At 42.0% G+C, this 24,674-nt stretch overlaps 1 protein-coding gene across 1 annotated transcript in view; it reads right to left on the reverse strand.

Annotated features, from left to right (window-relative positions):
• pcsk5b (proprotein convertase subtilisin/kexin type 5b) overlaps positions 1 to 24,674 on the reverse strand; it is a 374,824-nt gene that overhangs the window by 12,813 nt on the left and 337,337 nt on the right. Inside the window, exons 28-33 of the mRNA XM_059644647.1 lie at positions 24,199 to 24,285; positions 21,920 to 22,118; positions 12,951 to 13,171; positions 11,523 to 11,765; positions 5,472 to 5,699; positions 883 to 1,060 (exon numbers count right to left, since the gene is read on the reverse strand). Of these exons, the coding sequence (XP_059500630.1) occupies positions 883 to 1,060; positions 5,472 to 5,699; positions 11,523 to 11,765; positions 12,951 to 13,171; positions 21,920 to 22,118; positions 24,199 to 24,285 (1,156 nt within the window). The remainder of the gene's footprint in view (positions 1 to 882; positions 1,061 to 5,471; positions 5,700 to 11,522; positions 11,766 to 12,950; positions 13,172 to 21,919; positions 22,119 to 24,198; positions 24,286 to 24,674) is intronic.

A 24,674-nucleotide genomic window follows, 5' to 3' on the forward strand; every position in this document is an offset into this window, starting at 1 on the left:
ACCTAATGACCGCTTGGCACCTGGCAGTGTCATTTATGCTTATCATACATACTTGTCCTTTCACAAGAACTGTCAAAGTGGCTGTGTATGATGCTGGACATTTAAATCACAGAATGTGGCCACTGATAGCTGTGAAAAATAGGGTGTGGTATGCCTTCCCCTGTTCCTTGCTACAAGGTACCTGTCATAATGAAAGTACAGGTTCACATTTCTGAAGGAGCCATGACTGGAATGTCCTTTTAGAAATGCAAAGGTCTTTCATTACATAAAGAAGGAGCTGCCCTCCTCAGAAAACCCTGTCCATTATTTAAAAATGTTTTCCATGTTTCCAGATATACTAGTTTTAAAATCAAAACTTATATTAAACCAAGTTGCAGGCATCATACAATTCCCTGGGGCAGCATGGTGGCTCAGTGGTTAGCACTGCTACCTCACAGCACTGGGGACTCAGTTTCAAGTCTACCCTGGGGTGACTGTGTGGAGTTTGCACATTCACCCCATGTCTGCAATGGGTTTCCTCCAACAGTCCAAAGATGTGCAAGTTAGGTGGATTGGCCATGCTAAATTACCCATAGTGCTCAGGGATGTGTAGGTTAGATGTGTTAGCCATGGGAGATGCAGGGTTACAGGGATAGGGTAGGGGGATGGGTGTAGGTGGGATCCTCTTCGGACAGTTGGTATGGACTTGGTGGGCCAAATGGCCTGTTTCCACACTGTAGGGATTCTATGGATTCCATAAATTCAAATTACAATCAATAAACAGTGAGCATTTAAAGCATCTTTGTCAGACCTTGCTACATTCTATGATGCAAAAACTGCTTCTGTCAGTCTCTCCAGTTTAATTTTCAGTGGAACAACTTATATCTGATGGGTTGCACCTACCCAGATCCACAGGTCTTGACGCATGTTGAGTTCCGTCTGTACCAGTCTGCTTTACAGTTAAGGCACTGTGTGCTAGACCTCCCGCTGCAGGTTTCACAGCTTTTGTGACAAGCAAAGCATTGACGTCTATTCTGATCCATGTAGTAGCCATCTGGACATGTGTCGACGCATGTTTTATCTAATCGAAAAATAAATTGGTATAATGGTAATTATAATGAGATGAAACAGTAAAGAGTGGAACACCTCTACCATGTTGTTGTTGAGAAATAAATTTATAAACTTGCCATAAAGTACATCATTGAAAGATCAATCAATTTTTGAAAGTAATCCCTTATGAATCTCAAAACTCATGGCAAATATTCATCTATTGGAATTAATCTCAATAATTTCTGACAAAACGAATGTTAAACATTTTGTAGTAATACCAATTCCAAAGTAAATTTTATGTTGCCAACAAATGGTTTACTTTGTATTGATGAAACAGCTTCAGTTTATTTGTACATACTGGACTAGAGCCAATGATAGGGGTAGGGGTCATTCACCACAAGAATGACGGGGGAAGGTCAGCATGTTTTCTGTGGCAAAAGACTGAGTGCCTGTTTTTAAACTAAGGATTACTAGCATCTACGGCTGTTGCTTGTTAAGGTCTGAGGACTTCACAAGGGAATCATCACAGTTCAGAAGGCAGAGAGGCCAAAAGGAAAGCCAACATCCCACTTTCTTATGCTGGGCTCTATGATCAGATACTGTGTACCTACAGATGGGGAAAGGTCAGGGTTTATAGTGTAGCCTTTGTGAAGGATGGGAGAAACATGTGGCTCCCATTTAATCCCTGTGCCACTGCCAAATTCCTGGTGGGTTCAGGGAATACTAAGTGACAAGTGACTCATTAGTGAGTTAATTTATATCCTACTCTGAGCAGGCAAGTTGCACATATTGGCTCCTTCCCAAGTCCAATTTAGTTTCGGGAGGTTGTTCTGTCATCAGCGGACCGATGTGAAGTCTTTTTCTCTGACCTTATGAACTTAGCCACTGTGCCAGAACAGGATGAATTCAATTCCACCTATTTAGTGTGTTTAACTATTTGCCAGTGAATGAAACTGTTATTTCTGCTGTGATCCTCCTTTCTTGAGTGGATTGTGGAATTCAGTGATCTGATATGAAAGGGGTGAGCTGCTTTCAAACTTAAAATAAATAATTTTATGACTGTCTCATAAACTTGTAAAAGCTACGGCACAAATATGCTGAACCTGCCTTCTGCTGTTTGGTTTTATCTCTGTTGCCCAGTCTCCACCATCTATATTTCTTCAAAATCAATGAAATATTCTGGTCCAAAAATAGTTTTGGTATCACAAAGAAATTCCAAAAGTTTCACTCCAAGATAGAGAATTGTCTTCTTAAATATCATAAAAAGACAATACACACTTCAGGACAGAAGGCAGTGAATGTTTGGAGAAATTTATTTGTACTTAGTGTACATGCTGGTATGTCATGTTCATTCCAGCTCTACCTCTGCTGGAAGTGCTTTGTGCGTAGTCTGTGGCAACCATGAAACACAACCCTTTAAACATGGTGTCAGGAATGGTGCTACTGAAAATATGTGTATCCTCCAGTTACTGAAAGAAGCAGCAAGGAAGGAGTGAGGAACGCCTACCGCCCAACCCACTTCCACCCCAGCAATCTCCAATTTTGAAGCTTAATAGGTAAGTCAAAACAGCTGTCAAATTTCCATTCTTTGCTCTTGTGGAAATGAAAGGAGATTGAAACAGGACAGAGCTTTTTCTTCCCTGCTTTTTGTAATAAAACAATGAAATATTTGCAGAATTAAATCAAAAGATGAGAAAATTGGAGCAACAACACTTTTATCAGTGTTGGGGGCAAATTGCTTCAAGCTCTATAGCAGCCTAAATCCCACTGAGGAGCAGAAAAGCCAGACAAGACAGATTTGGCGGATTATCAAGATACATTTTGAATCCATGTTAATATTACTTATGAGCAACATATGGTCAACCATGGGAAAGTGATGGATATTGTTGGTGGCAGTGTTATCAAGTGGCACTTAATTGGAATAACCTGTTAATTGACACTCAATTTGGATTCTGCTAGGGTTACTCAATACCTGACCTCATCACAGCTTTGGTCCAAACATGGACAAAAGAGCTTAATTCAGGAAGGGAGTTGAGTGTAACTTGACATCAAAACAGCATTTGAATGATTATGGCATTATAGAGCACTAGCAAAGCTGGAGTCAATTGGAATCAGGGCAAAACTCTCTGCTGGCTAATGTCCTACATAGCATAAAGGACAACATTATTACAATGTTCCTCAATGCAGTGCCTTAGGCCCAACCATGTTCAGCTGCTTCATAAATTACCTTCTCAAAACGTCGGAGGTAGGCATGAAATTATTGTGATTAATTCCAATAGATGAATATTTGCCGTGAGGTTTGAGATTTATAAGGGATTGCTTTCAAAAACTGGCTGATCTTTTGAACTTGTACTCTACAACAGGTTTATAAAATTTATTTCTCAATGTTAAACATCATTAGTGACACCTCAAGCAGTGAAATTGTTTGTGTTCAAATATAGCAAGACATGAACCATATCCAGACTTGGGCTGAAAAATGGCAAGTAACATTTGTGTATTTGAAACAATTTTCAGTCAAAGGAAAACTAAGTAAACTAACTTAAGCTCAAAATGACAAAACAAATTTCAATTTGTATTATGTAATAATCAAAGTCTTCATATATATACAACACCAGCAGTAATTATACTGTTTAATTATGTGGTCTTCAAGTGATTGCCAGTTTGACAGATCAGAGAAATTTTCATTCAGAAGAAAATGTTTACTTGAAACCCAGTGTGAACATTCCTCAATGAGTGCGATATCTTCCTTATCATTGGGACACAGAACGACCAACTTTTGACAAATTTTAGGAGTAAGATCTATGATCAAAGTAAGTGAGATGAATTGCAAATCCTATATTCAGACTGACGTTTTATTTTTAAAGTAACGTACAGCAAACAGAAAGTTACACTTTAAAACAAAATGAATGATCCACGGTCCATTGAGAGAGATTTCGAACAAGATAATAAAATGTGAGGCTGGATGAACACAGCAGGCCAAGCAGCATCTCAGGAGCAAAAATTCCATTCCCTATTCCCAATTCCTCCGCCTCCGCCGCATCTGCTCCCACGATAAGACATTCCACTCCCGCACATCCCAGATGTCCAAGTTCTTCAAGGACCTCAACTTTCCCCCCACAGTGATCGAGAACGCCCTTGACCGCGTCTCCCGTATTTCCCGCAACACATCCCTCACACCCCGCCCCCGCCACAACCGCCCTAAGAGGATCCCCCTCGTTCTCACACACCACCCTACCAACCTCCGGACACAACGCATCATCCTCCGACACTTTCGCCATTTACAATCCGACCCCACCACCCAAGACATTTTTCCATTCCCACCCCTGTCTGCCTTCCGGAGAGACCACTCTCTCCGTGACTCCCTTGTTCGCTCCACACTGCCCTCCAACCCCACCACACCCAGCACCTTCCCCTGCAACCACAGGAAATGCTACACTTGCCCCCACACCTCCTCCCTCACCCCCATCCCAAGCCCCAAGATGACATTCCACATTAAGCAGAGGTTCACCTGCACGTCTGCCAATGTGGTATACTGCATCCACTGTACCCGGTGTGGCTTCCTCTACATAGGGGAAACCAAGCGGAGGCTTGGAGACCACTTTGCAGAACACCTCCGCTCAGTTCGCAACAAACAACTGCACCTCCCAGTCGCAAACCATTTCCACTCCCCCTCCCATTCTCTAGATGACATGTCCATCATGGGCCTCCTGCACTGCCACAATGATGCCACCTGAAGGTTGCAGGAACAGCAACTCATATTCTGCCTGGGAACGCTGCAGCCATATGGTATCAATGTGGACTTCACCAGTTTCAAAATCTCCCCTTCCCCTACTGCATCCCTAAACCAGCCCAGTTCGTCCCCTCCCCCCACTGCACCACACAACCAGCCCAGCTCTTCCCCCCCCACCCACTGCATCCCAAAACCAGTCCAACCTGTCTCTGCCTCCCTAACCAGTTCTTCCTCTCACCCATCCCTTCCTCCCACCCCACGCCGCACCCCCATCTACCTACTAACCTCATCCCACCTCCTTGACCTGTCCGTCTTCCCTGGACTGACCTATCCCCTCCCTACCTCCCCACCTATACTCTCTCCACCTATCTTCTTTACTCTCCATCTTCGGTCCGCCTCCCCCTCTCTCCCTATTTATTCCAGTTCCCTCTCCCCATCCCCTTCTCTGATGAAGGGTCTAGGCCTGAAACGTCAGCTTTTGTGCTCCTGAGATGCTGCTTGGCCTGCTGTGTTCATCCAGCCTCACATTTTATTATCTTGGAATTCTCCAGCATCTGCAGTTCCCATTATCTCTGAGATTTCGAACAAGACCTGTTATGTATCTCTTGTCAGCTTGAGTTCTGAAACAAGGACTAGTTTATCATCCAAAATGGAATCTATATTCTGTTGTTTTCCAATTGTGGGACCTTTGAATATCCTAACACATACTCACTGAGTAAAAAGTGATTGTGATTGCAGCTAAGGCAATCATGCTCGGTGGGCCCATAACAGCGGTGACATTTTTTGTGACAGGGTTTACAGATCTTGTCCATGTACATGTTCAGGTCACAGTCCTTGTGCATTACGCAGTGCCCCTGCTGGTTCTTCATCATCCCATCTCGACAATCTATGCAGTCTGTTGAATCTGGTCCTTTACAGGTCTGACATGTTTTATGACACTCTGCAATTGAAAGAAAAGTAGTTATTAACAGATATTGACATTTCGTCATGGTATCATTAAGATTTACAAAATGCAAAAGATTAATGCAGGGAGTATAAATTTGTTCTTGAGTTTGCTTTTAATTTTTGGTGATTGTGAATTTCAATGAAAACCAAGCCATATATCTATATATTTTCATGTTACGTTGCTTCCCAGTTACACTAGTAAGAGCCAAAAACTGAATGCTGGAGAAATGCAGCAAGTCTAGCAACATCTGTGGAGGGAAAAACAGTGTTAACATTTTTGAGTCCGGTATGACTCCTATCCAGAACATAATAGCTGATAAACAGTGAAAATGTTAACTCTTGTTTCTATCACCACAAATACTGCCAAAACCTGCTGAGTTTCTCCAGTTTTTCTCTCTAGAGAGTTTCTCTGTAACTAGTATACCATTCTGGATACTGTTGGGGGTGAAGACCTATCGGGGGTAACAGCAGCAGCAGCCAGACTGGTGGCACCACGGCTGGTTCTGTTCTTAAGAAGGGAAGGACAAAGAGCACTACAGCAGTAGTTATAGGGGACTGTATAGTTAGGGGTGCAGATAGGCGCTTCTGTGGACATAAAAGAGACTCCATGATGATGTGTTGCCTCTCTGGTGCCAGGGTCCAGGATGTCTCTGAACGTGAAGAAAGCATTCTGAAGGGAGAGGGTGAACAGCCAGGGGTTGTGTACACATTGGTACAAACGACATAGGTAAGATGAGGTCCTGCTGCAGCAGCTCAGGGAGTTAGGTACAAAGTTAAAAAGCAGGACCTCCAAGGTTGTAATCCTTGGATTACTCCCTGTGCCATGTTCCAGTCAGCCTAGAAATAAGAAGACAGTACACTCAACACATGGTTAAACAGATGGTATAAGATGGAGGGTTTTAGATATCTGGGCCATTGGGATCTCTTCCAGGGCAGGTAGGACTTGTACAAGGAAGATGGGTTGTATCTAAACTGGAGGGGCACAAATATTCTGGCCGGGAGGTTTGCTGGTGTCACTCAGGAGGATTTAAACTAGCTTGGCAGGGTGTAGGGACCCAATGCAAAGGTGAATGGACTGAAAGGGAACTAGAGAATAGGGCTAGTAAGACTCAGAGGATGGGCAGGCAGGGTGTGGTTGCTGATCAAAGCGGATCTGGGGGACTGAAGTGCATCTGTTTCAACGCAAGAAGTGTAACAGATAAGGCAGATGAACTTAAACCAGATGAACCTAGAGCTTGGGTTAGTTCTTGGAACTATGATGTTGTTGCTATTACAGAAACTTGGTTAAGGGAGAGACGGGATTGGCAGTTTAATATTCTTGGATACAGATGTTTCAGGCTGGATAGAGGGGGATATAAAAGGGGTGGGTGAGTTGCACTACTTATTAAGGAGAATATCACGGCTCCACTGTGGGAGGACCCCTCGGATGGCTCATACAGTGAGGTAATATGGGTAGAATTCAGGAGCAGGAAGGGTGCAATCACAATGTTTGGGGTTTACTATAGGCCTCCCAACAGCCAGCAGGAGATAGGAGAACAGATATATAGGCAGATTTTGGCGCCATGTAAAAGTAACAGGGTTGTTGTTGTGGGTGATTTTTACCTTACCGTATATTGACTGGGTGCTTAGTGCACTTAGTGCTTGGGCTTGGATGGAGCAGAATTTGAAAAGAGCATCCAGGAGGGCTTCTTGAAACAATACGTAAGAAATTCCAACTACAAAAGGGGCTACACTGGACCTAGTAATTGGGAATGAGCTTGACCAGGTGGTCGACATGTCACTGTAGGGATGCAGCTCAGGAACAGTGATCACAATTCAGTAAGCTTTAAGGAACTGATGGATAAAAATCGGTGTAGTCAGGTGTTGGTGCAATTCAACATCTGGTATGTGGGAGGCTTTCGAGTGTAAGTTGCTCAGAACTCAGGATCAGCACGTTCCTTTAAGGATGAAGGATAAGTATAGAAGGCTTAGGGAACCTTGGATAGCGTGAGATATTGAGAGTCTAATCAATAAGGAAACGGAAGCATTTATCAAGGCTAGGAGGCTGGGAACACACAAAGCAAGGGTGGAATAGAAGGAAAGCCAGAAAAAGCTTAACCAAGGAGTCAGGTGGGCAAAAACTGAGTCATGAAAAGTCATTGGCCAACAGGATTAAGGAAAATCCCAAGGCTTTCTATACATATATAAAGAGTAAGAGGGTAGCCAGGCAGAGGGTTGGCTCACTTAAGGGCAGGGAAGGGAATTTATGCGTGGAGTCAGAGGAAATGGGTGAGATATTATATGAATACTTTGCTTGATATTCACCGTAGAGAAGGACTTAGTGGATGATGAATCTAGGTAAGGGTATGTAGATAGTTTGGGTCATGTTGAGATCAAAAGGAAGGTATTGAGGGTCTTGAAAAACAATAAGGTAGACATGTCCTCAGTGCCTGATAGGATATACCCCAGAATACTGAGAAAGGCAAGGGAGGAAATTGCTTGGGCCTTGAGGGGAATCTTTGTATCCTCACTGGCTACACGGGAGGTCCCAGAGGACTGGAGAATATCCAATGTTGTTCCTTTATTTAAGAAGTGTGGCAAGGACAATTCAGTGAATTACAGGCTGGTAAGCCTTACATCAGTGGTAGGGAAATTATTGGAGAGGATTCTTCGAGACAGAATTTACTCCCACCTGGAAATCAATGGTGTATCAGCGAAAGGTAACATGGTTTTGTGAAGGGTCCTGTCTCACTACCTTGGTTGAGTTTTTTGAGGAAGTGATGAAGATGATCAATGAGGGTAGGGCAGTGGATGTTGTCTACGTGGACTTCAGTAACGCCTTTGTCAAGGTCCCTCATGGCAGGCTGATACAGAAGATAAAGTCACACATGGTCAGAGATGAGCTTGCAAAATGGATAAAAAAACTGACTCGGTCATAGAAGACAGAGGGTAGCAGTGGAAGGGTATGTTCCTGAATGGAGGGCTGTGACTGGTGGCATTTCTCAGGGACGTGTGTTGGGACCTTTGCTGTTTATAATAAATATACAAATGATTTGGAGGAGATTGTAACTGGTCTGGTTTGCCAATGACACAAAGGTTGGTGGAATTACAGACAGTGATGAGGACTGTCAAAAGATACAGCAGGATATAGATCAGTCGGTGACTTGGGCAGAACGATGGCAGATAGAGTTTAATTTGGAAAAACATGAGGTAATGCATTTTGGAAGGTCTAATCCAGATGGAAAATATACAGTAAATGGCAGAACCCTTAAGAGTGCTGATAGGCAGATAGATCTGTGTGTCCAGGTATACAGGTCACTGAAAGTGGCAATGCAGGTGGAAAAGGTAGTCAACAAGGCATATGGCTTGCCTTCAATGGCCGGGGGACAGAGTTTAAAAACTGGCAGGTAATGTTGCAGCTTTATAGAACCTTAGATTGGCTGCATTTGGAATATTGTGTTTAATTTTAGTCGCCTCAGTACCAGAAGCTTGTGGTAGCTTTGAATAGGCAGCAGAAAAGATTTACCCAGATGTTGCCTGGTATGGAGGGCATTAGCTATGAGGAGAGGTTGGAGAAATTTGGGTTATTCTCACTGGAATGACGGAGTTTGAGGGGTGACTTGATAGAGGTCTATAAGATTATGAAGGACATGGACAGAGGGGACAGTCAGAAGCTTTTTCCCAAGGTGGAAGAGCTAGTAACCAGGGGCCATGGGTTAAGGTGCGAGGGGCAAGGTTTAAAGATGGTGTACAAGGCAAGTTTTTTACACAGAGGGTGGTGGGTGCCTGGAACTTGCTGCTGGGGAGGTGGAAGCAGATACTATAGTGACTCTTAAAGGGCATCTTGACAAATATATGAATAGGATGGGAAGAGAGGGATAAAGTCTCCAGAAGGGTAGGGGGCTTTAGCTGTGATGGGCAGCATGTTGGTGCAGGCTTGGAAGGCCGAAGGACCTGTTCCTGTGCTGTAATTTTCTTTGTTCTTTGTCAAGAACTAACAAACCCTGTCTATCTAACCTGTACCCTCTCTTATCCAAATTGATCAACAACAGCAGCAAAATAAGCATGTGTAAGATCACTGATCTGTAAATTCAGCATTATTGTGCCTGCCTTATAGACCTAAAAATCAGTCTGGTAAAGTACATGGACATTTGGGCTATTGCTAAATCAGATAAGTTTAGGTGTTCATTACTGTCCTGCTGATACCAGGCTCCAATGTCCATTTCATGACCAGGTTGTTAAATTTCTTTAGCTTAGGTGCTTGAGATGAATAAACTTCAGTTTGTCTTTTCATGTTTTGAAAACTCTTAAGTAGCAGATCTTTGAAGGACCACTGGAGGTTGTTCAAAACAAGGCTATACAATCACAGTCATAGAATCATGGAAATGATCAACTGAAAGGAGGCCACTCAGTCCATCTTATCTTAAAAACATGCAGAATAGAGCTATGCAATCTAATTCCACTTTCGAGCATTTGGTCCATAGCCTTGTATGTTATGGTTATTTGACTGCATGTCCAAGTAAATAATGTTAAGATTTTCCCCTCTACTACTCTTTCAGGAAACAAATTCCAGTCCACTACCAACTGCTAGGTGAAAACATTTCTTGGTGCTTCCTCCACTCCTTCAAAAATTCCTATAGCCTATGCTCCTTGGTTACTTGGTTACTGAGAAAAATAGATGCTCCTAACCATGCTATGCTTCCCATAATTCTACAGACTTCAATAAAATGTCCTCTCAGCCTCTTCTGTTTCAAGGAAAACAACATCAGGTTTCCAATGGTTCCTCATAGCTAAAACGCTCTGTTTTGATGGCAGTGCCTGTTTCAAGCTCCTTTGTGGACTCTGTAGTGTCATCACATTCTAAATTTAAAGTGGAGGACAGAACTTCTACAGCACACCAGCTGAGGTCAAATGACTGTTTTATACAGCTGTAGCATGACCTCCTGCTCCTACATTCTTGCCTCAGCTAAAGAAAGAAAGAATCCTGTATTTCTTCAGAATTCCCTTGTGCCTTGTTTCCTTCAGTGATCCACGCACACACAGACCAATTTTCTTTTGATCCTCTCGGTTTACAGTCCCCTACCATTTGTTGTATACTCTCTTGTTTCTCTCTTGTTGGATGCACAACCTCACACATGAAATTTAAAGAGAACTTTGTTTGTAATGTTGAAGGGAAGAGCATGTGATTTCTTCTAGCTTCACAAACAACTGTGTGTGGCTTTGTCCTGCATCCTATTTGAGCCTTTTCCCTTCACCCCAGACTTACCTGTAATCCTTGGCTGTGCCCAATATTGGTTAGGCCCCGATAGGCAAGTTGCATCAAAGTGCCTGATTGACGCTTGAAGCTGCCCTGAATAAATTATGATAAGGCCCATGAATGAGTTTTGAATGGTCCTTGTGCTCTCTGAGTCAATGCAACGTTGCAGTGCGCTACTGGAATCATACTTAACTCGGGGCACTAAGTAATTTAGGTGCTATGATGTCTTTAGTGAAATCATTTATTGGGTTGAAAACTACCATAGCAATTCAATGAATTCCAACCCAATATGGTAATAATTGGGTAAAATGTATGTATTTGCAAATTAGTCTTGGTGGACCTCAAGTTCAGAACTCAACTTGAGATATATCTTAATTATTGAGAAAATATCTTTATTTTACAGAAATAACAACATTCAAAATGTAGGCAGGAAATAATGACACAGTAGTAAATCTAATACCTTTTCACAATATTCATGTGGTAATATTCATGTAACTAAAATGTATGAAAGTGCAGGATCCTTCCTTTGGATTCTTAAAATTTTAATTAATTACTTTTGTCATTGGAACATGCTGAGCTTACCCTGGCATTCTTCAGTTTTCTTGTCAATGTAGGTTCCTACAGGACAGAATTTCAAGCATTGCCCATCATGTAAAGCCAAAGAAGGATTGCTGCATGCTTCACAGTCATGTGAGTCTGGACCGTCACACACTGAACATTCAGGATGGCATGGAGTGCATGTGAAGGCCTGAGAGTTTTGAAAGAAACCTCGAGGACAGTCCTCTATGCAAGTACCCTTATGAAAGAAAAAGTACCTGCTGCATTCTGTGGAAACCAACACATTATTAGTTTGTCTGCTTCCAAACAAGTCATAATACCATGATGACAATATGGTCTCAATAAACTAATCTGCGCAACAAGCAAAATGACGTATTGTATTAGAACTTTATAGTTACTAGGATTACTCATAATTTATAGGAGATAATCTTATAAATTTAGGAAAATGCGAACATAATTAAGCCAGTCAACCCCTTGAACATGTTCCTACCTATTTGTAGTGTGAACTCGATTCCACAAGACCATATTACGTAGGAACAGAAATAGGCCATTCAGTTAATTGAAACTGCTTTGCTATTCAATGAGGTCATTGCTGGGGGCTGAATTCTTGGCTCCACTTTTTTGTCTTGTCCCCATAACCCTTGATTCTCTTAGCGATTAAAAAAACATCTACTTCAGCCTTAAATGCACTTTATGAGCCAGCTTCAACAGCCTTCTGTGGTAAAGAATTCCACAGATTCATTACCCTCTGACAGCAGAAATTCCTCTTCAACTCTGACCTAACTGGGCAAGCCTTCAGGTACTAGATGTGACTCCCATGAGGGCATATCAGAAAACCATGGGCTCATTATCCACAATTGTCAATTATTCATTCAAATAAACCAAAAAGTCAGGGGATCATGATTCTTCATGGGTATGGTGAATAATTATTTTCTAAGCACCTGATACCCGGTGATTACTCTGTTGAAAAATTGGCAACATGATTTAATAAGGAAAATAAGGAAAGACTATTTTCTATGCTTAGTCGATTAATAATGAACAGTCATCAACACATCCATCACTAAAAGGAGGAGGAGGCAGATCAGGAGTTTTTTTTTAAAATAGTGCTTCATTGGATGCTTTGGCTAAGGGAATAAACAATTGAAATATTGGCCATTACGAATTTTGAAGGGGAAATGTCCAAATATTTGAAGCAATGAAGATTGAGTCGGGAAAGTAGGATATTGGGATATACAGGCAGTTTTAAATCATTCTAACATCTAGCTAGCTCAGGCATAATTGACCAAATCAGCTACTACAGTGTAGCAAATCTCTGTGGTTATTTGACGTGGCCCCCAGCAAAAGTAAATCATCAGCCAGATACTTTTATCATGATGTCTGCAGTCTTAAAGGAAAATGTAGAGAAAAAGGTCACTGATATACATTTTAAAAATATGTACTTTTTATCTTTACCTGTGCACTCGTTCTCATTGCACTTTTCGCAGTTCACAGGGCAGCGTTTGCAAAGTCTTTGAGCACTGGCATAGTGTTTTCTGGAACATTTCTTTTGACAATTGTTGTTGTCTAGTACGAAGGGGCTGATGCAGGATTGGCAGTTTGTAGGAGCAGCTTCACAACTCTCGCATGCATCATCACACTTTGCACAGGTATCATTTGCACTTACAAAATATCCCCTAGCAAAATGATAAATCATTGCTTAGATACATATTGTACAACAAAAAGATAGTGGACTATCATTCATTACAATAACCTCACAAGCTATTACTAGTTCTCAAAATATTTTAACATTGTAATTGGTTGGTGGGTCTTAAGGTTTGTTTTTCTCGAAACTCAAGCTGTAATTTTAGTAGTACTTAGGAAATGCTAATATTGTACTTAATTATAATTTAATGAATTGAACCAATTAAGATAACTACAAGTTATTGTTAAGTGGTACATCTAAACTGAGATTTCCAGCAGCGCAGATTCCAGGCTTCAACCAATTCAATTCACTCCACATGACATCAAGAAATGGCTAAAGACACTGGGACCTGCAAAGTCTATGGGCCCTGATAACAGTTTGGCTATAATACAGCCAGTCCCTGTATTGTGAACAGGTTCTGCACTTGAGTCATTTTACAAGTCAATTTGTATCCAAGTTGGGAACATAATGCAGGATAATATGAAAAAGCCATTTGTAAGTATGAAGGCAAATTCGTATGTCACACCTTTAAAATTGCACTAATACACAGGATCACATTTGAAAGTGTGAGTGTTCGTAAGTCAGATATTTGTGAATTAAGGGCTCCCTACCCTGAAAAACTGTGTCCTAGAACTGGCTACAATACTAGTTTCTACCTGACAATGTGGAAAATTGCCTCAGTATGTTCCACTAAGAAATGGTAGGACAAATCTAACACAGCCATATACCACCCATATACCCACTTTTGATCTTCATCAAAGTGATGGAAGTGGTCATTAACAGTGCTATCAAATGGCATTTGCAAATAAATAAGCAGCTCAGTCAACTTGGGTCCCGCCAGGGACATTTGGTTCCAATTTTGGTCCAAACATGGACCGAAGACCTGAAGAAGGAAGGCAGCATTCGGCCAAATATGACGTCAAAGAGCAGAACTTGAGTCGATAGCGATTTTTTTCCACTGTTGAAGTACTTGCATGAATGAAGATGGTTGTGGTTTTTGCAAGTCAATCATCTCAGCCCCACAACATCACTGTAGGATTTCCTGAGGATAGTGTCCTATGGCCCAGCTGTTTTCATTTGCTTGATCAATGACCTTCCCTCCATCAGAAAGGTCAAAGATGGGGAAGTCCACTGATGCTTTCATGATGTACACCACCACTTGCAACTCCTCAGATAATAAAGCAGTTCCTGTCCAAATTCAGCAAAATCTGGGCAATATCCAGGCTTGGATTGATTGTGGCAAGTAACATTCTCATCCAATAAGAGATGGGCAACTACTTTCTCTAACAACAAAAAGAATCTAACCATCACCCCTTGATGTTCAATGACATTAGCATTGCTGAATTCCAATTATCAATATCCCGGGGGTTAGCATTGGCTGGTAACTGAACTGGAGTAGTCATAAATGCTGTGGATACAGGCGCAAGGCAGAAGTTAAGATTTCTGTGGAACAAAACTCTCATCTTCTTATCTTCCCAACACCATCTACATGGTGTAAGTCATGAAAGTAATGAAATACTCTCTGCCTGCTTAGATGTGTACAGTTCCAATAATACATAAAAAGCTTGCCACCTCCAGGACAAAGCAGTCCACTGGACTGGAAACCCAACCACCACCTTCAACATTCACTATCTTCACCACCGACACACAAGGGCAGCAGTGCATTCCTTCCAAACCTGCAACCACTAGCGCCTAGAATGCTAAGAATAGCAGGTGCTTTGGAACACCACCATCTGCTAGTTTGCCTCTAACTTGCAGACCACCTTGGATAGGAACTACATGGCCATTACTTCACTGTTACTAGGTCAAATCCTGGAATTCCCTTCCCAGCACCCAAGGCCTTCAGTGGTTCAAGAAGGCAGATTGTCGATATTGTCTCCATGACAAATAGGCATGATCAAAAAGTTCTTATCTAATCACAGACACTCACATTCCATGAATAAATAACAGAAAATCTTAATTAGCTAAATAAAATGCAATAAAGACAGAAAGATTGGTGATGTGCTGCAGCTATATCATGTGGGCATTCCCTGCCTCTGACTTGCTCTCGTACCCACAATATTTAAATGGCTGATCCAATTCAGTTTCTTGTCAATGGTAATCCCAGGATATTGATAGTGGAGGATGCATGATGATAGTTGATTTCAAAGCGTTCTTTAATTCTGGAAGCCACATGAAACTTTCTATATTTCATTGGAGTAACTGTAAAAATCATTTGTTCAGATTTTTAGCTTCAGATCATCTACCATTTATCAACGTTCACCTGATCAGACAAACTTTATCCACTAAGCATATGTCAATAAATGTGGAGCTGGAAAAGCCTAGCAGGTCAGGCAGCAACTTTCCTGCTCCTCGGATGCTGTCTGACCTGTTGTGTTTTTCAGCTCCATATTTATTGACTCTAGCTTCCAGCATCTGTGGTCCTTACTGGCTCTGAGCTACAAACCACAAGTTATCTTTTAAATTTTAACAATATTAACTCTTGTTTTCTCACTGAAATTTTCATGAAAATTTAACTTTTAACATTGAATAACATTACATCTAAAACATAAGGTCTATTACATTACATACGTAAGTATGAGACAAATGAAACATGCAAAGGTAATCTTGAGTACGGGTTCATAGAGTGTATTCAGGGAGTGGATGGCCCATTGGTGTTGTCACGTGATTATGAATCCAAAAACCCATGTAGGCTGCTGGGAAACTGGGTTTGAATCCCACCATGGCAGACGATAGAATTTGAATTCAATTAAAATATGATAGTAAGTGTCTACGACCACCATGATATCACTGGTTGAAAAACCTGTCTGGTTCACTAACGCCCTTTAGGAAGGAAATCAGCCAATTTCACATGGTGTGGCGAACATGTGACTGTAGGCCACAGCAGATTCTGAAATGGCCTAGCAGGCCACTCAAATGTAATAATCACTACAAAGTCTAAAACAAATGAAACCAGATGGCATTGACTTAGGCACTCAGAAATGACACTGGCAAAAATCATCCTTATTAACATCTGGGGGCTAGTGCCAAAATTAGGAGAGTTGTCTCACAGAATACTCAAGCAACAGCCTGACATGATCGCATTAATACTTGCATAGAATCATACTTTAAAGTCACTGTTCTTGGAGTGGAGGCAGCATTGAATATTGTGTGGGAGCAGCACCGAGCAGGACAATATAATTCATGGCCAAGAACTGAGGCCTGCACTAATCTAGCAGCCTTCATATTGTTAGCACCATACATTGTGTTAAACCATAATAAATAGGAACATGATGAGGCCATTCAGCCCCTTGAGCCTGTTCCACCATTCACTAGGATCACAACTGCTCCAATATTTCTCACTGACATGATACTATGGCACTAAGAGGTGTATTTTGACCTGTTTATTTATGAAGAGATGTTGAGACAGAGATAGTGAGCAATCAGTTCCAAGCCAATAAAGTAAACAACTTGTGAGGTCTTAAGATAATAAAATGTGAGGCTGGATGAACACAGCAGGCCAAGCAGCATCTCAGGAGCACAAAAGCTGACGTTTCGGGCCTAGACCCTTCATCAGAGAGGGGGATGGGGGGAGGGAACTGGAATAAATAGGGAGAGAGGGGGAGGCGGACCGAAGATGGAGAGTAAAGAAGATAGGTGGAGAGGGTGTAGGTGGGGAGGTAGGGAGGGGATAGGTCAGTCCAGGGAAGACGGACAGGTCAAGGAGGTGGGATGAGGTTAGTAGGTAGCTGGGGGTGCGGCTTGGGGTGGGAGGAAGGGATGGGTGAGAGGAAGAACCGGTTAGGGAGGCAGAGACAGGTTGGACTGGTTTTGGGATGCAGTGGGTGGGGGGGAAGAGCTGGGCTGGTTGTGTGGTGCAGTGGGGGGAGGGGATGAACTGGGCTGGTTGAGGGATGCAGTGGGGGAAGGGGAGATTTTGAAACTGGTGAAGTCCACATTGATACCATATGGCTGCAGGGTTCCCAGGCGGAATATGAGTTGCTGTTCCTGCAACCTTCGGGTGGCATCATTGTGGCAGTGCAGGAGGCCCATGATGGACATGTCATCAAGAGAATGGGAGGGGGAGTGGAAATGGTTTGCGACTGGGAGGTGCAGTTGTTTGTTGCGAACTGAGCGGAGGTGTTCTGCAAAGCGGTCCCCAAGCCTCCGCTTGGTTTCCCCAATGTAGAGGAAGCCGCACCGGGTACAGTGGATGCAGTATACCACATTGGCAGATGTGCAGGTGAACCTCTGCTTAATGTGGAATGTCATCTTGGGGCCTGGGATGGGGGTGAGGGAGGAGGTGTGGGGACAAGTGTAGCAATTCCTGCGGTTGCAGGGGAAGGTGCCGGGTGTGGTGGGGTTGGAGGGCAGTGTGGAGCGAACAAGGGAGTCACGGAGAGAGTGGTCTCTCCGGAAAGCAGACAGGGGAGGGGATGGAAAAATGTCTTGGGTGGTGGGGTCGGATTGTAAATGGCGGAAGTGTCGGAGGATAATGCGTTGTATCCGGAGGTTGGTAGGGTGGTGTGTGTGAATGAGGGGGATCCTCTTGGGGCGGTTGTGGCGGGGGCGGGGTGTGAGGGATGTGTCGCGGGAAATGCGGGAGACGCGGTCAAGGGCTTGTGAGGTCTTGGTTTTTTTTCAAAGTTAGAACAACAGAAGCAGTTTGAAGGGGTAGGATCAAGCTCCCACGGAACCTGAATTTTAGTTCAACTTGCAGTTGTTGCTGGCGTCTTGATGCTAAATGCAAAAGCTGTTGTTCCTCTTTCTGTTCCATCTATAAGCTGGGGTTCACTTCCGGCAACTAGAATTGCATGTGAGGAATCCAGTTTATTGAATTTGCCTTTGCCAAACGTGTGTTTATGGGATGGTACAATTTTGGAACAGTTGCTGTTTTGTAATTAAATAATATATTATTCTGTTAAGTTTTCCAATAGAGTTAAGTTATTCCAATTGTTCCTTCTTTTATTTATATTTCAATTGTAATGTAAGAATAAAGTGTGTGTTGCTTCAACCCAGGTAGTTTGACCAATTGAAGCGATTCAAGATTGGGCATCCATGAGGCACTGTGGGCCATCAGCAGCAGCCAGATTGCATTCCAACACAGTCTGCAACCTCATGGCCTGGCATATTTCACATCTCTAACATTACCATCAAGCCAGGGGATCAACCATTCTTCAAACAGGATAGCGTGGCAAAGCATAAGTGCACCTAAAAATTTGGTCTCAACCCTGGGGAAGCCACCAAACAGGATGACTTGTGTGCCAAACCGTGTAAGCAGCAAATGATAGACAGAGCTAAGCACTCCCACAAACAACAGTTCAAATCTAAGTTCTGCAGCACTGCCACATCCAATAATTAAACAACTTGCTAGAGGAAGAAGCTACACAAATATCCCCATTCTCTTTGACGGAAGAGCACGTCAGTGCAAAAGATAAGGCTGAAACATTCAAGGTAGCCTTCAGCCAGCAGAGCCAAGTGGATGATTTATCTCTGCCTCCTCCAGTGGTCCCCAGCATTAAAGATATAAGTTTTCAGCTAATTTGATTCACTTCATGCGATGTCAAAGAAATGGTTGGAGACACTGGATAACTGGATATTGCAAAGGCTATGGGCCCTGTCAACATTCAGGCAATAGTACTGAGGACTTATGCTTCAAAACTTGCTGTTGTCCTAGCCAAGCTATTCCAGTACAGTTACAACACTGGCATCTACCTGACAATGTGGAAAATTGGTTGGGAATGTCCTGTATACAAAAAAGCAGGATGAATCCAACCCAGCCAATTCTCATCCATCAATCCTATAATTCTGACTCAGTCATCAAAGAAGTGATGGAAAGTGTCATCAACAGTGCTTTCAAGCAGGACCTGCTCAGCTATAACCTGCTCAGTGACACCCAGTTTGGATAATGCCAAGGCCACTCAGCTCCAGACTTCATCATAGCCTTAGTTTAAACAGGGACAGAAGAACTGAATTCAAGAGGTGAGATGAGAGTGAAATGAGAGTGTCCTTTCTTGATATTAAAGCCACATTCGTCCATGTGTGGCATCAAGGAACCTGAGAAAAAATTGAGTCAATGAGTGTCAGGGGACAACTCTCCACCGGTTAGAGTCATACCTGGCACGTAGGAAAATGGTTGTGAATGTTGGAGGTCAGTCATTTCATGTTTCAGGATATCTCTGCAGGAATTCCTCAGAATAATGTCCAAAGCCCATTCACCTTCAGCTGCTTCATCAAAGACCTTCTGTCCATTATTAGGTCAGAAATGGCAATGTTCATCAATGATTGCACAATGTTTAGCACTATTCGTGACTCTTCAGATACTGAAGCAGTCCACAATCAAATGCAACAAGATCTGAACTATATCCAGGTTTGGGCTGAAAACTGGCAAGTAATAATCTTGCTACACAAATATCAAGAAATGGCCTTGACATTCAATGCTATTACCTTCACTGAATTCCCCACTATCAATATCCTGGGGGTTACCATTGACCATAACTGATCTGGACTAGCCATGTAAAGACACCAGCTACAACAGGTTAGAGGCTAGGAATACTGCAGCGAGTAACTCACCTCCTGACTCACCAAAGCACATAACAAGATGTGCTGGAATACCCCCTACTTGCCAGAGTGAATGCAGATCCAACAACGTTCAAGAAGCTTAACACCATCCAGGACAAAGCTCCCACTTGTTTAGCACCATATCCACAACATTCACGCACTCCATCCCTATGCTAAATAGCAGCAGTGCATACATCTACAAGATGCATTGCAGATATTCATCAAAGATCCTTAGACAGCACCTTCTAAACCTATGACCATTTTGAGCAAGAAGGACAAGGGCAGCAGATACAAGGGAACACTACCACCTGTAAGTTCCCTTCCAAGCTGCTCACCATCCTGGCTTGGAAATATATCACCACTCCTTCACTATGGCCAGGTCAAAATCTTGGAATTCCCTCCCTAATGGCATTGTGGACTGAAACAATTCAAGAAGGCAGCTGTCCAGCAGCTACTCAAGGGAAAGTAGGGATGAGCATAAAATGTTGGCCAGCCAGCAATGCCCACATCCCATGAGTGAATTAAAATAAAATCAGGATAGTTGCTGAGAACAGTACTTTTGAATAAACCAAGGAATTATTATTTTAGAGCCACATGGTTTTGTATTTGTAATTTGTTAGCTGATGACCTCAATTTGCTAGATGCCTATTACATGTTTCAGATTAAGTCCAACAGCGTCAGTTTAATTCCTTTTGGGTCTTCAGTTCTATTTCTTTCAAATCTAAAAGCCAGAGCAAATACATTAAAAGTGTTTTTTTTTCCTTAAAGCAAAGGCAGTATTTTGTATGAACATGCTTATGGACAAATGAGAGGCAAGTGCAGGCCTCTCAGCACCTTGAAACTGCTCTATCTTTGACAATACCATGGCTGTTCTGTTTGTGGCCTCAACTATACTTCCCTTTCCAAATCCCTGATAACTGTTGACTTCCTTGTTGATCCATAATCCACCTCAGCATTAAAAATGTTCAAAACCCTTGTCATCATTGGTCTCTGGGGAAGAGAATTCCATGGACTAGCAACACCCTGAGGGAAAGAAAATCTCCTTGTCTCCATTTTATTTTTAAACTGTGTCTAGTTCAAGTCTCTTCCATTAAGGGGAAATATATTCTTAGCATTCACTGTATCAACCTACCGCAGGATCTTATACATTTTAATAAGACTATGTTTCATTCTTGGAAACCCAATTGAAATAGACATAATTTGTTCAATCTTTCCTCATAAATTAATCACTTCATCCCAGGAATCAGTGAAATTACCCCTTATCTAATTTGACAATTCACTTTGGCTAGCTCTGATTTCATACACTTGTAATTTTCTTCATTTAAATTTATAACACTAGACTTTGGCTTGATCTTCTCTCCCTCAAACTGAATGCAAAATTCAACCATGTTATGATCGCCGTTGCCTAAAGTCTGTTTTAATAAAAGATCACTAATCAATTTTATCTCATTGCCTCGTAAAGATCTGCCTGCTTTTTAATGGACTCTAGTATGTGCTATGCTAAGGAACTTTTCTAAAAATACACCAACTTATCTTCCAGGTTTTCTTTGCTAATCTGATTCATCCAATCTATATGATTATTACTTAACCCTTCCTGCAAGTCCTCATTATTTCTTCTATACACTATCCTCTGCTGTAGGTCTTGTTTGGCAGGGCTATACATTATCCTATAGTGTGGTTCCTTTTAGGAGGCTGTAAACTATACCAGCAAGTGACTTTCTCATTTCTATTAATTACCAATAGTCAAACTGATTCTACATCTACGGTGATCTCGTAATACTGCATAATGTAATTCTTAATTAACCCTGCCACACTTTGCTTGCTTCCCATCCTCCTGGAGTGGCTAGTATTCTTACAATTATTCTTAACAATTGACTGTGTCAATTCCCCAGTGGCATTCAGCACCTCAGGCTGTTAAGTGTGTGGCCCCCACTGGTTGCTTCATTGGTATACATGAGGAATCCTATGCAGACCACTGTGTAACATCCAGTGGTGGTGTTTGTCTTGGAAAATTGACATTGTCACTTATCACTGCTTTGAAGCCTTCTTGTTGTTTTCATACTTCAAAATAATACAATAATAATTAAAGTATCAAATGTTTTTTGAAGAAAAATCGATGTTATTATAATTTACAATGGTGTATGGAATTTAGGTTGAATTTGTGATTGGTTAAGATACAGTAACGAAAGGGAACACTTACTTTGGGCATTCACTTAAACATTTCCCCATATGCAGGTAAAGTGGATGATGTCGTAGTTTGATGCATTGTTGGCAGTTATTTTTGCTTCCTGAACAGATCTCACAGCCTTCTTCACAAGGCTCACATGTTTCACTGATTGGACTGGCAAAGGTTTGTTTCGGGCAGTCACTAACACAGATCTTGCTATTTAGGTAAAGTCCTAGAAATAAACAAAACATTTTCTGAATTATGGTAATAAAATGTGAGGCTGGATGAACACAGCAGGCCCAGCAGCATCTCAGGAGTACAAAAGCTGACGTTTCGGGCCTAGACCCTTCATCAGAAAGGGGAAGGGGCGTGGGTTCTGGAATAAATAGGGAGAGAGGGGAAAGCGGACCGAAGATGGAGAGAAAAGAAGGTAGGTGGAGAGGAGAGTCCCTGAGGTTGGTCCGGAGGGAGGAGGGTAACTTCTTCAGGTTAGGCATCCATGGAAGAGGCTTCGCAGTGAGGTTAAAATTGTATCAGTGATAATGGGAACTGCAGATGCTGGAGAATCCAAGATAATAAAATGTGAGGCTGGATGAACACAGCAGGCCCAGCAGCATCAGAGATGAAGGGGCTAGGCCCGAAACATCAGCTTTTGTGCTCCTGAGATGCTGCTTGGCCTGCTGTGTTCATCCAGCCTCACATTTTATTATATTGGATTCTGCAGCATCTGCAGTTCCCACATTTTCTGAATTATGCTTTTTTTTCGTAATCATATACACAATTGCAGTGAAGGATGCAAGATAATAATTGGCAGTCAATTGAGCTGGAATCTACTTTGGCTATCTTAGCTTCCATCCAGACAAAAACAAAAACAATTTAAGAGGAGTTGTTAATTTTTTTTTACTAAACAGTAAGGTAGTTAACAATGAGCAACTTCCTTTGCTGCTTATTTGTTTGTCCATAGCAGGTTTAACTCTGTTGCCACTGCAAATGAGTAATGTAACCAATCAGGGTATTGTATTACACATTGAATCCCAAAAGCTTTTTGGTAGTGTACGGAATGGGCACGAGGTGGAGTCCCTGAACATGTAAATTGTAAACATAATGTTTGTGGCCAGACAAAAGGAAAATGGGATCCATTGAGGACAATTCTACCCTGCATCACACCATCCAACCATCCCTCCCCACCCTCACGCCAGTGTCAGAAGAAATGCTCTGGGATCCCTATTTTTAATATGTTGGGAATGTGTAAACAGGGCTGGTAGTTAACTGGTCTCTAATGGGCTTCATGGAATATCCTGGTCTGTCAGCTTTCAAGTCCTTCTGGCTTCCCACCTGAGTATTAAAGTCACCTCTTCACCTCTACAGCCTCATTACACTTGGTGAGTGGTTGAATGGTTACATCAATTTGTACTTTTATCCTATAGACCTAATATCATGGAATAATGCATCTTGTTAACATGCTGTAATCACCTCCCAGCCTTGCTCTGTTGTAACTGACTGCTGGCCAGGAAAATGCAGAACTGATTCTGCACTAATTGCCTCCCCCTGACTAGTGCCTTCATTGCACAATTTCTGGACCAAAAAGAATGTGGTACTTTAGAGCTACAGTTTTCACATCTTCAGTTACAATGTTCTTCAAACTGACTATCAATCAATAAAAGGAGCCATTTTTCCAGCTTGCATGCTATGAACAGCAATTTTCAGTTCTCCTATACCACTGTCTCTGATGTGGCAAATAAATCTAGTCTTCCTTTTCAGAAACCAAATGAAATACTGTTGCTTAGATGACTGAAGTTAATCAAATGACATTTTCCAGTCTAAAATAACTGATCAAAATTCTTATCTCCCTTATAGTTGCAAGGGTCCGGTAGAACATGCACTGATCTATCTCAGTTTAGTTCCTAATGGGAGCGAGTGAATCTAGATCTCTACTAATCCATTGTAATTGACAGAAAATGGGTTGTCTCACTCACACTCACATAATGGCTATTGTTGTGGCAAAGGGAAAACTCACAATTAGAAATATACTTCTGGGGTTGAGACTAAGGAAATTTGACTTCTGAATGTGTGTTGCTAATAATAGGTAGAAAAAAAAAAGTGCTGTTTCCAAACATTTGATAAGCTAGCAAAAGTGTCAGAAAGAAAACATCTGTTGTTTATAAAATGTCAAAAATTTTATTGTGTGGCTGCAAAAGACAGAACCTATTGCATTAGTGTAACCAATTGCCCAAAGGTCGAATATTTGGCGAGATAAACTGCTGTTGAGAGACATATTATTTACAGCAAAATACAATCAGTGAATTCTATACCTGAAGGACAGCTGGTGCATTCATTCCATCCAACCCCTGTGCACGTCCTGCACAAATCACTACAGGGTGAGCAGGTGCCTTCGTCAGCTAAATGGAAATTAAAACATTTATAAGCACTACTACCTGCATTGTTAAATGACACCAGTGTTTTCTCATTGCAAATTTACCAGTGCACATGACAAAATCATGCAAACAGAAAAGATTTTCTTCTAGGCCACAAAAGCAATATAAACATGGCTGGAGAGTTTGTGCCAGCACCTTTGACCTCCTCTAATTTCATAAGACCATAAGACAAAGGAGCAGAAATTAGGATATTCGGCCCACTGAGTCCGCTCCACCATTCAATCATGGTTGATAAGTTCCTTAACCGCATTCTCCCACTTTTTCCCCGCAACCCTTGATCCCCTTGATAATCAAGAACCTATCTGTCTCTATCTTAAATCTACTCAATGACCTGGCCTCCACAGCCTTCTGTG

The sequence above is a fragment of the Stegostoma tigrinum genome, chromosome 3 (genome assembly GCF_030684315.1).
Source record: "Stegostoma tigrinum isolate sSteTig4 chromosome 3, sSteTig4.hap1, whole genome shotgun sequence".
NCBI classification, from domain to species: domain Eukaryota; kingdom Metazoa; phylum Chordata; class Chondrichthyes; order Orectolobiformes; family Stegostomatidae; genus Stegostoma; species Stegostoma tigrinum.